Source organism: Macaca fascicularis, chromosome 7 (assembly GCF_037993035.2).
Source record: "Macaca fascicularis isolate 582-1 chromosome 7, T2T-MFA8v1.1".
NCBI classification, from domain to species: Eukaryota; Metazoa; Chordata; class Mammalia; order Primates; family Cercopithecidae; genus Macaca; species Macaca fascicularis.
In genome coordinates, this window is record NC_088381.1 from 103,444,736 (window position 1) to 103,463,019 (window position 18,284).

The following is an 18,284-nucleotide window of genomic DNA, read 5'->3' on the forward strand; positions in this document are numbered from 1 at the left end:
AACTAAAGAGCTCCTGCACAGCAAAAGAAACTATCATCAGAGTTAAAAGGCAACCTACAGAATGGAAGAAAATTTTTACAACCTACCCTCTGACAAAGGGCTGATATCCAGAATCTACAAAGAACTCAAACAAATTTATAAGAAAAAAAACAAACAACCCCATCAAAAAGTGGGCAAAGGATTTGAACAGACACTTCTCAAAAGAAGACATCTATGCAGCCAACAGACACATGAAAAAATGCTCATCATCACTGGTCATCAGAGAAATGCAAATCAAAACCACAATGAGATACTATCTCACGCCAGTTAGAATGGCAATCATTAAAGAGTCAGTAAACAACAGATGCTGGAGAGGATGTGGAGAAATAGGAACACTTTTACACTGTTGGTGGGACTGTAAATTAATTCAACCATTGTGGAAGACAGTGTGGCGATTCCTCAAGGACCTAGAACTAGAATTACCATTTGACCCAGCAATACCATTACTGGGGATATACCCAAAGGATTATAAATCATGCTACTATAAAGACACATGCACACCTATGTTCACTGAGACACTATTCACAATAGCAAAGACTTGGAACCAACTCAAATGTCCATCAATGATAGACTGGATTAAGAAACTGTGACACATATACACCATGGAATACTATGCAGCCACAAAAAGGATGAGTTAATGTCCTTTGTAGGGACATGGACAAAGCTGGAAACCATCACTCTCAGCAAACTATCACAAGTATAGAAAACCAAACACCGCATGTTCTCACCCACAGGTGGGAACTGAACAATGAGATCAGTTGGACACAGAGTGGGAAACATCACACAATGGGGCCTGTTGGGGGTTTGGGGGCTGGGGTAGGGATAGCACTATGAGAAATACCTAATGTAAATGATGAGTTAATGGGTGCAGCAAACCAACATGGCACATGTATACGTACGTATCAAACCTGCACGTTGTGCACCTGTACCCTAGAACTTAAAAGTATAATACAAAAAAAAAATTAAATAAATAAATATATACACCTACAATGTGCCCACAAAAATAAAAAATAAAATAAAAATGATAGACAAAGCAACACAAATAAACAGCTGTGAAGCAGAGAGCTTAATATTTAATAAAGGAAGCATCAAATCAATGGCAAAGGTATAGTTTATTCAACAAATATTAAAATAGACTGTTTTTCAACATCCAAACTAGTTCCAGTTATCATTCCACAAATCAGAATATATTTCAAAATGAATACAGAATTAAATGTAAAATAATTACCACCTCAATCAAATAAAGATCTAGAAGGAAAGGCTGGGTGCGATGGTGCATGCCTGTAATCCCAGCACTTTGGGAGGCTGAGGCAGGCAAATCACCTGAGGCTAGGAGTACAAGACTAACCTAGCCAACATGGCAAAACGCTGTCTCTTACACTAAAAGTACAAAATTAGCCAGGTGTGATGTGTGGTCAGAAGGCTGAGGCACATGAATCACTTGAACCTGGGAGGTGGAGACTGCAGTCAGCTGAGGTTGTGCCATTGCACTCCCACCTAGGCAACAGAAGACTCCATCTCAAACAAAACAAAACAAAACAAAACAAACAAACAAAAACAACTAGAAAGAAATAAGGAAATGTACTAGAATATTTAACTGATTTCAAGATAAAACGTTTAAGCACAACAAATAATTCAAGAAATCCAAAGAAAGAAATTGAGAGAAATGATACATAAAATGAAAAAATATGTGTGTTAAATGATCTGAAGTTGAAAACTGAAAACTAAACAACTAACCAGGAAAGCTCCCACAAATAGCACAAAAGTTAATCTCTCTCTCTCTCTCTCTCTCTCTCTCACACACACACACACACACACACACACACACGGAGAGTTCTTACAATTAAGAAAAATTCTTAAATTGAAAACTAGAAAAAGAACACCAACAGATAATTTGAAAACAGATGAAAATTTCATACAAATATATGGAAAATATTAACATCACTAGCAAAAAAGAAAAAAAAATTAAAGCGGTACCATGATCTGCTTCTCAAGCTATAAAGGTTAAAAAAGGGTGATTAGTATCCGGTGCTGGCCAGGTTGAAGTTATACAGGTGCTGTTATAAAATGTTGGTGAAATTACAAATTATTACTTAATAGAAGCAATTTCACAATAAACATGGCATGAACTATCCTGATACGATTGACCTCAATAATTCTATTGCTAGGACTCTATCATGTGGCAAGAAATTAAAAACAACTTAAATGTCCAACAATCATAAAACTTGGCATCATAAAAGATTATTTTTAGGCCGGGCGCAGTGGCTCACACCTGTAATCCCAGCACTTTGGGAGGCCAAGGCGGGTGGATCACGAGGTCAGGCAATCAAGACCATCCTGGCTAACATGGTGAAACCCCATTTCTACTAAAAATACAAAAACAAAATTAGCTGGGCGTGGTGGTAGGCGTGCGCCTATAGTCCCAGCTACTCAGGAGGCTGAGACGGGAGACTGGTGTGAACCTGGGAGGCGGAGGTTGCAGAGAGCCGAGATCGCTTCACTGCACTCCAGCCTGAGCGACAGAGCAAGACTCTGTCTCAAAAAAAAAAAAAAAAAAAAAAAAAAAGATTATTTTTGAAGAATATCTAAATGACTGAGGAAATGCTCACAATATAATACAACACAAAAAAACAAACAAACAAAAAACTTGGTAATATCCCTATGATTCCAGTTCTGTAAAAAAAAAAAGTAGTACAGTGTTATATAGATTATATTTTTGTTTTATATTTTCCGTAATAACCAAATAATTATTCTAAGATCATTTTGAGAAAAGCTAAAACAACAACCAAAACCAGTTAGAAATTACAGGAAGTGAGTAAAGATTATATTTCTCTATACATTTGGCAGTAAAAGGAATGAGAGATCTGGATAGGACTATAGCTGGAAAGTAGAGTAACTGAGGAAAGTTTTGTTTTATGCTTTGTTTTGTTTAAAGGCAGATAACAAACATGTTTATTAAGAGGAACAAGAAGAAATATAACATAAAGAGGAGATAACTTTTTGAAGACGATCCTAAAGCAGGCAGAGATGGCAGAAAGCAGAAATACAAATAGATTTAAAAAAAGGCTTTTCTCAAACTGAAGGTGAGCAAGAAAAGATGGCTTAATACAGAAATTTTAAAGAAGAGAGGAGGAAGATAAAGAATTGTTTGATGTGGGAATGGTCTGAATCATCTTATTCACTATGCATTCCTATGGGTAGCTTTTTTCAAACCTGCTTCCCAATCTGTCAGAATCACTGGATTTAATTAATGAGAGATGTGACTAAGGTTTGTCTAAATATGGGAAAAACCAAAGGACATTTTACAGGTCCAATTAGTTTTCTGTGATTCAAAAGATGATTCTGAAATGCATAAAAAAGGCATAAACAAGCCGGGCGCGAAGGCTCAAGCCTGTAATCCCAGCACTTTGGGAGGCTGAGGCGGGCAGATCACGAGGTCAGGAGATCGAGACCATTCTAGCTAACATGGTGAAACCCCGTCTCCACTAAAAAATACAAAAAAAAAAAAAATTAGCCGGACACGGTAGCGGGTGCCTGTAGTCCCAGCTACTCCGGAGGCTGAGCTGAGATCGCGCCACTGCACTCTGGCCTGGGCGGCAGTGCGAGACTTTGTCTCAAAAAAAAAAAAAAAAAAAAAAAAAAAAAAGAGGCATAAACAATTCAAAGATACCTAACATTCTATGCAGTCCTAAATTTTTCTTAAAAAATTATTGCTCAGAAAATTATAAATCAATAACATAGTATTATACACTATTTAAAGTATTATTCACAGTATTATTCTAAACAGAGAAATACCTGAGAGTTGCTAGTTATGTGAAGATTTTCCAACAACTTACCACTGCCTTGAATCCAAGTTCCTAAGTTCTCTAAGTAGCTTTTCATTTTTCTTCAGGAGATGAAAGCTCCTCCTAAATAGAGAGATTTATAAACATTTTCATCACCTTTGCAGTGAATGACATGACAGTCCCGGAAATACTTTCCACTCTACTCATGCAACTTTTATACTTTTCTTGCCTTTTCATACTTCTAACACAAAGGAGAACAGACCCTAAAAAAAACGTAAAGAATATATGTCATTATTTCCACCAGGCCTTCATACATTTCTGCTAGTGGATCATATCAATTGGCCACTTCAGTCTTTCCTTGCAGATGCTGTGAGCCTCCTAAACTCATATCTAGGAAAATGGATAAAAGTACTTTATAGGTTCAAGAGTCTCATAAAAATGTTGAGAAAGTTGTACCTCATGAGAAATAAAATATTCACAGAATCTAAATCATTACCAAGTAAGCAAGTGTAATCCAGATGGAATTTTCTTTCTTCCTTGTTTTATAATTTTTAGACTACAAAGCAGTGAATAATTTTACCAAATCCCTTCCGGGGTGCTAAATATGTACAAATTATTTTCATAAAATCAATGCTTGCTGAAGTAAAATACAGCTTCTCATCTTTAATTTTTCCCAAGGGACAACATATGGACCATTCTACAGCAAAACAGAGTAGAATGCATTTATACGATAACTGAGTGGCAATTACCTATATTTGGTCATACCATATGGCAAACTGTTCCTGAGATATAACGTTTGCTATAAGGCAGAGGATATTCTTCTCTTCTAATAAATGGCTTCCCTATATTCCTTACTCCCTTCTAAGAAGAGGCTTTCCTATAAGGCAGAGGATATTCCCTTCTAATAAGTGGAAGAGTTTAAATCAAGTAAGAGTATAAATACTAAGTAAACAAGCAGAACTCTATTTCAATGCTTGATATGCATTTGAATTACTTTAAGATTTATTCGTTCATTGATATCTGAGCTTCCCCTCCTACCATAAATTGACAGAGACAATACATTACCACTCCTTCCACTACCTACAGGGTTGTGTGACACAGGAATTAAAATCTAAATGTACGTTAATAATGCTCTACATTAGTGTACAATGCCAGTGTTTTATGTACGTTATCTAATTTAATTATTCCCAGTATGTGAGGTGGGAACTACTCTCAATTTGTAGACTGCAGCCTGAGGCTCAAAAGTTAAGTAACTTTAAGCTAGGTCTTCTGATTTAAGCCTATTGTTCTTTTCATTTAGCTCCTACCTAACTTACTTGAATACCTCATGAGTTTATTGTAAGTTTTTAATAAGGTTTTGTAACATGCATCAGAAAAAAAATTTTTTTTTAACTTCAGATTCTTTTTTTGATTTGATCTTGAATCTTGAGTTAATTTCCCTGATTCAAACTGGAAATAATCATATTGCGGTTTCTAAAAAAAAATTATTAGGCTTACAGGAAGGTTGAAAAATGAGCCATAATTTCTAAGTCAAATAGTTCTAGTAGTCATTTTGAAAATATTGATAATTTGCTGGATTATTTTATTCCTCTGAATCCCAATATAACTCAGTGGCCTCAAAAAAAAAAAAAAAAAAAAAAAAAAAAAAAAAAACTGCAAAAAAAAAATGAGTCAGAGAACTAACTGGTAGATACAATTTAGTGAGGAAAAGAACAGAAAATAAAATGCTTCATCAGAAGATGAATAAGACCGAAAAAAAAAAAAAAAAAAGAAAACATTTCTCCCTTATGCTTACCGTTTGTCCCAGGAATTCATTCCCAATATACTAAGAAGCAATCTGCAATAATAAAATGCTGACTGAGGTTTCTGAGGTATTGGTTCATCTTGTTCCACAGCTTTCATGTTTAAGTCATTAAAGTGCTTCTCAACAAATTCTTTTTCTTCTGTATGTTGCTTAAGGATAGCATTAATAACATCATTTTCTTGTTTTTCAGAAATGCACACAGGTTGTGGAGCAGGAATATTAAGTGAGATTCCAGTTCTCTGTAAGCATTCAGGACTAGTAACACCCAAATACTGCAAGAGCTCATCAAGAACATCTTCTTCATCTCTTATTGTATCCCAAGTTGGTACAGTTTCTCTAAATCTTTTAAACTGGAGAGAAAGTCCATCTTTTACTGTTATATCTTCTAAGCATTCATTAGATGTTGGAGGCTCTTCTGGATTCTCTTGGTGAGACAACGAAAGCATCAAAGATGTAGGTTCTGACAAGCCACTTACAGGAGGTGGGCCATACAGTATAGCAGAATCCCATGAATATTTTCCAGAGAGATCACGTACTATGATTCTGACATTTGAATTGGCTGATGCAAGGCCAGCAGATAAACCTCCTCCAGGCATATTCTCTTCTGATCTGATCTGGATACAGGACACTAAGGTTGTATTATTTAACACAAAGAACTGGATATTTGGACTCTCAAAGAGTTCAGGAGAAAGTTCAGTACACTCACTGTAATGGTTGTCGTGATTTTCACACACCTGACTTGTTAGCATAGCAGGACCACCACTCATTGGATAATGGCCCAGGTGATTTACCAGATGTGTAATAACAGTGCGGGCTGCTATAGAGATTAATCCATGCTGCATTTGAGTTTTCACTGGAAATAAAAAATATAAATGAATGGGAATATTGCTGCTTCCTAGGGAATCATATGACAATGAAACATTAGACAACAAACAGGGATTTTATCACATTGTTAATATCTCCAATTTAGATTCCGTATCACAGTAATGATGGCAAAAAAAGGAGGAAAACCATTCTTTGATGAAGTTTTGTTTATAAGGAAGCCCTTTCTGAAATTTTTGCTAATGGGTCCATAATTTAAACCAAGGCCCTTATATATGGATCACTTTTGAAGAATCAGAAGTATTATAAACCAATCATGAAATCCCTAATGCACGTTAAAAAGCCAAAGACGGCCAGGCGCTGTAACACATGTCTGTAATCTCAGCACTTTGGGAGGCTGAGGTGGGAGGATTGCTTGAGCCTAGGAGCTTGAGACCAGCCTGGGCAACATAGGGAGACTATGTCTCTATAAATAAAAATAATAATAGTAATACTAAAATTAGCCCAGCGTGGTGGCCGCTGCACTCCAGCCCAGGTGTCAAAGCAAGACCATGTCTCCAACAACAACAAAACAAAACAAAAACAAAAACAAAAACACAATGAAATCTGTTCAACTGATAAGTTTCTTATCTCCATTAATAGATTCCAGATTCAGAGACAGTTTGTAGATGCCTTAAATGTCATTTAAATCTGACTTTCACAGATAATGTAAAAATGTTTCAGAAAAGGTGACATTCCAAGTAAACTCTGGGAATCAGAATAAATTTAAACAGCAAGTCAGTATAGCCAGTACCTGTATGCACAAGAGATTTTATTTTAAAAACAAAAATATTTGCTGGACCTACTTATATTTTTCTAGGGTATTCTTCAGGGTCAATGTGGTACAGTCTAGCAGTCAGTTATATGCAAGAAATATTTTTTTTCCTCAAGTACAATAGGGAGGAAAACAGGTAAGAAGCATATTCATACAAATAACTAAAAAATCATAGGAAACAGTCAAAAGAGAAAACTCAAAGAATATTAGTAGTTTAAGAGGCTTGGAAAGGCAAGATGCCCAATGTCAGAATCTGAAGGAGGAGGAAAAGGGAGGGAAGGGGGAGAAGGAAGACAGGGAACACAGAGAGAGTAATGGGGGAAAAGAGAAAGGAGATAGACAATAATTTGTCAAAGCCAACTAGTTAAAGACTGCCAATCTAAGGAGGGCTAAAAGACTGTGATTCTGAGGGGTGTTGATGTGTAAGCCAGTTTGGGATTGAGTGGTGTCAGGAAGTGGGGACAACTAGTTGACTGTTGCCTTAATGCGTTTCATCTAACAGGTAGGAGGAGAGTTGTCTTTGGTAAAGAAGCATTAGTCATTCATGTTAGGATGTTTAGGTAGGGGTGTGTGTGTGTGTGTGTGTGTGTGTGTTTAAAACATTCTTGTCTCTACTTAATTCTAGACGTAATTACAGAGTGATTGTGTTTCTGTATTATTCTACCACAGTAACAGAGTGATCTTGTCTGAGTATCTATATTCTCTGACAGTTAATCAGTTGGGAACACTAGGGCCTGTCAGAACAAATAAGGATTTGTCACAATAAACACAGATTTTTAAAATTTTTTATTTTTTTATTTTTCAGATGGAATCTCACTCTGCCTCCCAGGCTGGAGTGCAGTGGCGGGATCTTGGCTCACTACAATCTCCGCCTCCCGGGTTCAAGTGATTCTCCTGCTCAGCCTGCCGAGCAGCCTGGGACTACAGGCGCACGCTGCCACACCCAGCTAATTTTTGTATTTTTAGTAGAGGCAGGGTTTCACCATATTGGCCAGCCTGGTCTTGAACTCTTGACCTCGTGATCCCTCACCTCGGCCTCCCAAAATGCTGGGATTACAGGTGTGAGCCACGGAGCCGGGCCAGATACAGATTTAAGAATGTTCTGATTTACATACATGCCCAATTTTATGTGTTTAGTTTGATGACTTTTGGTAATTGTATATAATTGTGTTACCACCAACATAATCAATATGAAAAATTCCCTCACCAAAAAAGGATTTTTATTTTATGTAAACTATACCTCAATAAAGAAAAAAATTCCCTCATCAAAAAAGAATATTTTATTTTATGTAAAGTATACCTCAATAAACCTAACTCAAAAAAAAAAAGGGAGACCAGTTTGTGCATTGATGGTATAATCACTTTAAAAGAGGCAAGAGAAAAGAATAGTCTTACATTTTCAAGGCTTTAGCCTTCAAGATTCAGAACCAATACCACTGGGTATAGGCAAACCAACCAACCAGCTCCTATGCCATTAATGTTAATACCATCTCCAATTCCAAAAAAGAATAGTTTCCTTTGGGCTTTGGTTGCTTTTAAAATGTCAGAGTATCAAAATTTTAATTTCCCATTATCAACCAAGTTATATCTACATACATGTAAATATAAACATTTCTTAGTTTATTTATTGGTTTTTGTTTGAGACAGAGTCTTGCTGTGTCACCTAGGCTGGAGTGCAGTGGCACAATCTCGGTTCACTGCAGCCTCTGCCTCCTGAGTTCAAGCAATTCTCGTGCCTCAGCTTCCCAAATAGCTGGTATTACAAGCATGTGCCACCACGCCTGGATAATTTTTGTATTAGAGAAGAGGCTTCACCATGTTGGCCAGGCTGGTCTTGAACTCTTGACCCCAAGTGATCCACTAGCCAGGGCCTCCCAAAGTGCTGGGATTACAGATGTGAGCGACGCACCCGGCCAAACATTTCTTAGTTTAAAAGTTCCAATTAATGGCTGGGTATGTTGGCTCACACCTGTAATCCTAGCACTTTGGGAGGCCGAGGCGGGCCAATCACCTGAGGTCAATAGTTTTGAGACCAGCCTGGCCAACATGGTGATACCGTGTCTCTACCAAAAAATACAAAAATTAGCTGGGTGTGGTGGTGCCCACCTGTAGTCCCCGCTACTCGGGAGGCTGAGGCAGGAGAATCACTTGAACCTGGCCGGCGGAGGTTGCAGTGAACTGAGATCACGCCATTGCACTCCAGCCTGGGTAATAAGAGTGAGGCTCTGTCTTAAAAAAATAAAAAATAAAATAAATAAAAGTTCCAATTATATTGAAATTTTTAAAAATTATTTTTATGATTGTTACTAATAACCAGCCATTCAACACTAGATTAATAACACTAAATGATTAACACTAATTCAATCCTTTGTTTTTAAGAATGTAAGCAAAGTAAGTATTTTGAGCTATATGACAAGAAACAGCTTGAATCTAGTGTTTGCTTTCCCTTCCCTAACTGTAACCTAGAATATAAAAAAAGTTCACACTATAAGGGGATAATTTAGCTGGTAGTCCTCATTTTGCACATGAGGACAAATGGGTTTGCAAAGTTAAGTGATTTGCCTACCACAGGAGATGTCTTTTGCTTCCCAGCTCAGTGTTATTTCCCTCTTTACCACAGGTCTAATTTCCATACTTTTTGCTCTTTTGTTAAACTGTCTTTTTCTTTGTGAGATATGGAAACAATGAATTCAAAATTTATTTTTCTCTGTGTATATGAACTTCAAAAAAGTATTACTTAGCATAAATTACTAAATAAAAAGCAAAGAGCAATGGAAAAAAATCAAGACTAAATTGAATTTTAAATGGTAACAAAAATTAAAACTAGTCATTTTTAAATTTTTAATATAGAAAAAGATTTTTCTATTCTTCACTCTCCCTTCTGAGTGATATACTTAAATAGATGACTCATTTTAAGCATTAAATCCTCTTTGCATAACATAGAAGTTTACATTCTGAAGAAGGGAAAGAATATAATTTAAAAGAAACAACCATAGAAAAGAGAAGAATCCCTGGCTTTGGCTTGCTCTGTGATTCACGATCACAAATACATAAGATTCCTTAAACTCCATTTTTCTGTAAGAATTGCATACTTATTTGTAAAGATGAGTTAAAAACTCTTACATACAAAACTGGAAATAACAGAAACAATAAAAAATCATTCAATTTAAAGAGCATTATAAGTAACATAGGTCTTATGAGTTTCTTTTTCAAACCTACTTATAAATAAACTCCAAGAATGAGCCAGGTCTTTCCCTAAAACATAAACCTCCAAGCCCAAGTACCAGTCCATCCCATATATCTTCTTCCCAAAGGTAGAGACAGTGAGTATGCAGTTTAAATGAGCTTTTTCACAAGTCTGTCATAATTACCCACATTGAAAACATGAAAAGAATAAATTTAAATCTCAGATATAGGTAAAGCATTTTCTGCCCTAAGTTGCTTCTCTAAATTCAGGATATATGTCTATATATAAAGGTATAAAAAACTCTCAAATTGTTAACTGGGCACTAAATTTATTTATACTTATTTTTGAGCTATAAACTATACAACATACATATCTCTTTTCTACTTATCTACTAAGATATAAAGAAGACATGAATTTATCTAGTTTAGATATTTAAAATAAAATTCTAAAATAACCAGTCTTGTGAGAAAATGTAAAATGGAGATATCGATGCTTCTAAGGCTTTGTGTAAGTCTATTCAGGGTTGTCTTTTCAGATTGTCAGATTAAACAAACCCTACAGCATTTGCAGCAAACCCATAATTACAGGTTATTATGGCATACAAAAGCAGCAAGACATAAAAAGCTGCTGCAATTCACTGCACTGTAATAGAACACGCAGAGGAAGTTAATTTTGGCAAATGCTTTAAATATTAGCTTTGCATAATAAGTATAGGTGAAACTATAATTAGGACAGAATGAATCCTTTGGAGCCTCCTTTCACTCTGACCCGGCAAATGATGACTTTTTGCTAATAAGACTACTGCCATTTGACAAAAAGCCAACTTCACTACCTTGCTTTATTCTTTAGTAAATTTAATAATTACAGATACTCCTGCCAATAGTTCTCAAATCAGACTTGTTCAATCCAATACTGAGCTTATTAGCGACACTCAATGTTTAGAATTCTTTGGCCAAAAAAGTACTTGAAGATGATGAAACATGCCTTAGACAAGGGCACAATGATCACTCATTTTTGCCACATTAAAAAACACCCAGAGCATGTAGTCACTACAGACCAGAGAATTATGTGCTGTTAGCTCACAGTTGTTCCTAAAAGGTTCTGCACTTATCTGGTACGTAAAACCTTTGAGGAAGTCCAAAGGGAACAACTTGATACATTTAGAGAAGGGCACTGCACAGAGTATTTGATATCAACATTAAGCTAATCTATTCACATATTTTCCTTTGTTTCTTTTACAGTGACTGTTTGATATTGGTACGGTAAGTTTTGTACAAAATCTAAAATTAAAACTTCCTTTGAACTAAGCAAACTCTATTGCTTTGTTCAAGAAACATACTCTGCTGTCTTGAATAAAAACTGCCATTTTATACCTTAAATGTGCAGAGGTCAACTAGTATTTTCACATAACCATATTTTTAAGTAAAATAAACATGGTATCTTATTATGTTAAATCTAAAAATATAATTTTAAATTGCTTATATAAACTTTATTTATTTTTTTTTTGCTTTATACTGCTTGTTATACCTCTTTTATATTTGAGAAACAATTTAAATCTTAAAATTCCTATTTCATAGGGTATTTATGTTCCAGACAAACTATCTGTACCTTATGGTCAAACCAAAACCCTAGCTCAACTTCCTTGGCCTCTAAGTTCATACTTTCACTTTCATTGTATGCCATCAATCCATTATCATGGATACATCTTAGATGTTTTATTCATTTGTATCTATTCTACCTTTAAAAATCAAACTTTTCCTTACTAGCCCACTCTTTGACCACAACCTCCTAGTGTAGTGACTTCCCAATTGTGTTTTGTAAAGTTCTTGGGGAAGGCCCTTAGAGATGGACAGGAAAGAAACTGGTAGTACCCCACGCCTCCACTCTGCTGTGGTTCTATTTTTTAAAGTTTTCCAAACTGAGCTTCCTTATAAAATTTATTTGAAGAGGTTCTGCTACCTAAAAAAAGTTTTAAAAATAACTGTCCTAATATACCAATGATGCTCTCAGTGGTTCTCAACTGTGGCTGCATATTAGTCACATGCAGAGCTTTAAACAATCTCAGCAAATCCCAGATTAATATATCAAAATCTCTATGGATGGGACTGGACATCAGTATTCTAATATGCAGCCAAGGCTGACAACCACCACTGCTCTAACTTCTTATTACCAATCATATCTACTTTATGACTCTCTAGATCACTCTATTTTCTCCCAACTTAAAGCTAACCACTTCCTGGCAGCAGTTTGATCCTTATCAAGCCTAGGTTCCATGGCTAAGCTGTATACCAATATTCTCAAATCCACAGCTCCTCTGTATTTCTCTGCCACACCCATCTTACTAATTGTTGATAGGTGCAACCAAAACTTTGTGAATTTTGTTTTCTCTTAGGCCCTCAGTAACTTCTGTCAATTATCTTAATTACTTAAATCTTCTTCTTTCTGGTCTGGGAAGAAGGGCTAATCCTAGCACCTATACTTTCTAGCTCATCCCCTCACGGACTTCACTCTATTAATGATACCCTTCCCACTTACTTTCTTCTCAGCTTATAAATAAGTTCAACTCTCTTCATCCCTAAAACTTTTAACCCTAAATCATCCTTTAGCTTACCAACTGTTTTATTGCATTTTTGTTTCCTTTATTTACTTATTTTTAAAGTCAAGCTTCTTTAAAGAATACTTTCCATGGATGACTCCACTGTCTTTATTTATTTATTTATTTTTAAAGCCGGAGTTTCACTCTTGTTGCCCAGGCTGGAGTGCAATGGTGCGACCTCGGCTCATGGCAACCTCCGCCTCCCAGTTCAAGTGATTCTCCTGCCTCAGCCTCCTGAGTAGCTGGGATTACAGGCATGCGCCACCACGCCCTGCTAATTTTGTGTTTTTAGTAGAGATGGGGTTTCACCATGCTGGTCAGGTTGGTCTGGAACTCCCGAACTCGGGTGATTCACCTGCCTCAGCCTCCCAAAGTGCTGGGATTACAGGCGTGAGCCACTGCAGCCAGCCAACTCCACTGTCTTATTTCCTGCTTGCTCCTCAAACCACAGCCATCTGACTCTGCCTACTTCTCTGGTGAACTAAAGCTGATATATTTGTCATTACCTTTGTACTTGGTCTATCATTTAACACTGTTGGCTAACCTTTTAAAAGCTTTGTTGGCCGGACGTGGTGGCTAACGCCTGTAATCCCAACATTTTGGGAGGCTGAGGCAGGCGAATCACGAGGTCAGGAGTTCGAGACCAGCCTGGCCAATACGGTGAAACCTGGTCTCTACTAAAAATAATTAGTTGGGCGCAGGGGCGCATGCCTGTAGTCCCAGCTACTCGGGAGGCTGAGGCAGGAGAATCACTTGAACTCAGGAAGTGCAAGTTGCAGGGAGATGAGATGGCGCCACTGCATTCCAGCCTGGGTGACAGAGTGAGATTCCATCTCAAAAACAAAACAAAACAAAACAAAACAAAAAACAAACAAAAAAACTTCTCTTGGTTTCTGAGAAATTACTCTCTCCTGATTTTCCTTCCTTTCCAATGTTTTCTTCTCAGAACCCACACATGTAAATATATATTCCTAACAAAGATCTCTCCAAGATCTAGATTTGTATATACAACTAACTGTCCATTAGATGTTTTCACATGAATATCTAGTAGGTCCCCCACACTAAACCATTTCCAACTGCCCTACTAATTTTCCCTCCCAAATCTGTACTTTCTCTAATATTCTTACTCTAGTAAGATTATTCTAGTTTGGGGAAAATCTAACCAATCTCCAAGTCAGAAACCTATTTTAGATTCCTCTTCTCTTTACAAAAGCCTTCTGACTTTACGTCCTACATACGTCTCAAGTTCACCTTGTCCTTCCATTGCTACTATCATTCTTCAGTAACTCAACAAAAAATTTAGTTTAAGCCTTCAGCAACTGTTGCTTAACCTATTGCAACAGCCTCAGAATTGGTCTCTCTGCTTCTGAGTTAACTGGCCAAATCAATCTAATATACTAGGAGTCAGTAAACTTTTTCTATAAAGGGCCAGATAATAAATATTTTTGGTTTTGTGAGCCACACAATCTCTGTTACTCAATACTGCTGTTGTTATACAAAAGTAGCCATAATGACAATATGGATGTATAACAATAAAACTATAAAAACAGGCGTTAGGCCTGGGCCATAATTTACCAACTCCTATAAAATACTATGATCAAAAGTGCTCTTAATATAAATTATATCATGTATCTCCCCTTCTTAAAACCTTCAGCATTGCTGGGTTCCTCTAGTTTACCTCTGTATCTTATATATACTTCTATTGTTATACTCATATTATAATGTTATTTGCTTCTATTATATCTTTCTCTTCTATCAGAGAGAGAATGCTCTAAATGTAGAAACAACGTGGCTTAAAAATGTTACTGAGTTAACTATGTACTAAGTAAGGATTGTGCAAAGGGCTTTACATATATTATCTTACTTAGTACTTAAAAAATACCTTAGAGGAAACTAGTGTTATCTGCATTTACAAATAAGAAAACAGATACTCAGCAATTGAGAGTCAAAATTCAGGTCAGACTCCAAAGCTAAATTTTTTATTCTATATAAATTCCATTATATACAAAATATCAAAAAGAACTTCTGAGAATAATTTAGCCAGAAGTACATGTTGAGTATCCCTAATCTGAAAATCTGAAATCCAAAAATTTTGAGTGTTGACATGATGCTCAAAGGAAATGCTCATTGGAGCATTACAGATTTTGGATTTTCAGATTAGGGATGCTCAATTGATAAGTATAATGCAAATATTCCAAAAGGTTAAAAAATCCCAAATCTTTAACGCTTCTGGTCCCATGCATTTCAGATAAGGAATACTGAATTTGCATAAAAGGAATGTCAACATATAATATTAGTAATTGTGCATGTGAAGTTATTTCTTTAATTAATAATGAACTTGTGCTATACATACATGGTTAAACAACTACAAAGTAAGACTACTCTCCTTCTCCAACATTTCCACCCATGGCCTCAAGTTATATACCTTGAGAGAGAGAACCCAAGCAACAATATTGTCCTGAAGAGAATTCATGTTACCTTCTGTTACTGGCTGGAGTTTAGAAGATCGTTCTGAGTCAGGAGAGTGCAGAGGTTCAGGCTCTTTCAGACTTTCCAAATGCATAAAAGGATCATAATCTACAGATGCCAAATCAGAGAGGCTCATGGGAAAATACCTTGGATTGCTAAAACACTGAGCTCCATAAACACACCCATGTAAAACCTGAAAATACAGGGGAAAAGAAAACACCCAGTTTAACTTAAAAAAAAAAAAAAAGATAAATAAATAAAAGTTAAAGGAACATAAAAATCAACCGGTAACACAAGAGCTTCGCAAATATTTTAAATATTTTAAAACATTAGGCCGGCGTGGTGGCTCGTGCCTGTAATCCCAGTGTTTTGGGAGGTCGAGTCGGGTGGATCACCTGAGATCAGGAGTTCCAGACCAGCCTGGCCAACGTGGCAAAACCCTGCGTCTACTAAAAATACAAAAATTAGCCAGGTGTGGTGGTGGGTGCCTGTAATCCCAGCTACTCAGGAGACTGAGGCAAGAGAATTGCTTGAACCCAAGAGACGGAGGTTGCAGTGAGCCGAGATTGAGCCATTGCACTCCAGCCTGGGTGACAAGAGCGAAACTCCGTTTCAAAAAAAGAAAAAAAAAAAAAAATCAAGGTAAAATTCAATACCTCTTACAAAGAATGACTAAAATTTAATTATACTCATATGTAACAATGATCTAATTCCTCTCAAAATTTTGCAGTGAAACAACAGTGTCTTGTAGGAAGTACTTTTAAATTACCCTTACGCATTGTAAGCTAAATCTGTGTCCTTAAAAATTTTCTAGCTCTAAAAGAATAAAAATGTTATACTGAGAAATGTTATTTCTCTAGGTTTTAAAAACTCTTGGTTACCAAATAAATAATAAAGCAAGGAAGTTTACCTTATAAATGCAATTGAGAACAGATTTTTCTGTTTTATCACTTTCTGCTCCCGTAGCATGAAATGGTTGGAGCAGTGTCTTTAGAGGTAAGGCCATGATCCAGTCCAGAAGGCAGAGAAGTAAAGATACTACCAACTGTAACAATAGGATAATTATAATTGCACATTCATAAAATATACGCTTCTTAAAAATTCGTTTTCTTATTCTTGAGTTTCCAAAATTTGTTTCTGGAATCATCAACCCTAAGTTCCACTATAAATATTTACCTAGATCTAACTGATTTTAAGATATTGTATATGAACATTATTGTGGGTTTCTCTTTCATATGTCAGGGCAAGCATAATGAAACAGTAAGTATAATAAAAACAGAAATGTTAAAATTAATATAAAAACAGCAAGCTTAAAAGACAACACATATCAATTAACTATACTTACTTCATTGCTCAAGGAATGGAACACAAATGGAAGTCCATATATATTATAATCACTTCCACTTTCCTTTTCTAACTTAACAACATCTCACTGAATATCCTGCCAGTAAGACTACCTTAAGTACTTTTTGAAATTGTTACTCATTTTACTAAATGAATCTACTGAACACGTTTTTTTTGTTTTTGTTTGTTTTTTTTTTTTTTTTAAAGAGATGGAGTCTTGCTATATTGCCCAGGCTGGCCTTGAACTCTTGGGCTCAGGCAATGTTCCAGCCTCTGACTTCCAAACAGCTGGGACTACAGGTGCACACCATCATGCCTGGATGGACACTTTTAAACTAATGAATGCTATAAACAGGACACTTTTTATACAAAATGAGGAATAAAATAGCAGAATTCATCGTACTAAAGCATCACAAATAGTATCATGAAACTGACAATGAAATAGCAACAAGAGACCTGCTAATCTTTAAAGACAAACTCTCCAACTCAAGTAATTCTGGTCTACATTTCCTAACATATCTTCCAAAAAATAATAAATAAAATAAGGAACAATAAGAAGGTCCAATAAAACCTCACAAAACCAACAGCTTCTGTATTATCAGAAGACAAAGAACATCCAAACTCCAAATTATCTATTTTTTTAATTTTTATTTTTGAGACAGTATTGCTCTGTTACCGAGGCTGGAGTGCAGTGGCGTGATCTCAGCTCACCGCAACCTTCACTTCCTGGGTTCAAGTGATTCTTGTGCCTCAGCCACCTAAGTAACTGGGATTATAGGCATGTGCCACTGTGCCCGGCTAAGTTTTGTATTTTTAGGAGAGATGAGGTTTTGCCATGTTGGCCAGGCTGGTCTCAAACTCCCAGCCTAAATTGATCTGTCTGCCTTGGCCTCTCAAAGTGCTCAGATTACAGGCATGAGCCACTGCACTGAGCCTCAAATTATATGAGAAAAATATGAAGCAAATCCCAGCACCTTTCTCCTATTCTCCCATTGAAGGTTTTCATGAAAAGCAAGGGTAGTTTGGGAAAAACTGAAAGAGAGAAGATGGGAACTTGCTGTGAAACTAAGACTGATCTAAAAGCCTGCCAGAAAGAAAAAGTCCACCTTAAGTGTGAGAATATTTAAAAAGTTTACTGGTAGATCAGAGTAGTGAGTAAAAAGAAAGGATGCAGAAATACACACAGGAAAGGTAATGCTTAGGGGGAGAGACAAACAAACCCAGACACGAAGACTATGATAAATACCTAACTCTTCAATGCCCACACGCCGATAAACATCGACAAACATCAAGACCATCCAGCAAAACATGACCTCACCAAATGAATTAAATAAGGCACCAATGACCAATCCCAGAGACAGAGATGTGACCTTTCTGACAGGGAATTCAAAACAGCTGTTTTGAAGAAGCTCAATGAAAGTCAA

The 18,284-nt window shown here is 36.4% G+C and overlaps 1 protein-coding gene across 15 annotated transcripts in view; it reads right to left on the minus strand.

The window, feature by feature from the left end:
- RALGAPA1 (Ral GTPase activating protein catalytic subunit alpha 1) overlaps positions 1-18,284 on the minus strand; it is a 275,782-nt gene that overhangs the window by 88,693 nt on the left and 168,805 nt on the right. For 14 of the 15 annotated variants that reach the window (XM_073997236.1, XM_005561086.4, XM_065548726.1 and 11 more), the window contains 4 exons: positions 16,427-16,561; positions 15,526-15,709; positions 5,620-6,481; positions 3,876-3,947 (listed from right to left, as the gene is read on the minus strand). In XM_073997236.1, the coding sequence (XP_073853337.1) occupies positions 3,876-3,947; positions 5,620-6,481; positions 15,526-15,709; positions 16,427-16,561 (1,253 nt within the window). Of the gene's footprint in view, positions 1-3,875; positions 4,088-5,619; positions 6,482-15,525; positions 15,710-16,426; positions 16,562-18,284 lie in introns of those variants that run through there. The other variant, XM_015453716.3, reaches the window with a different exon arrangement.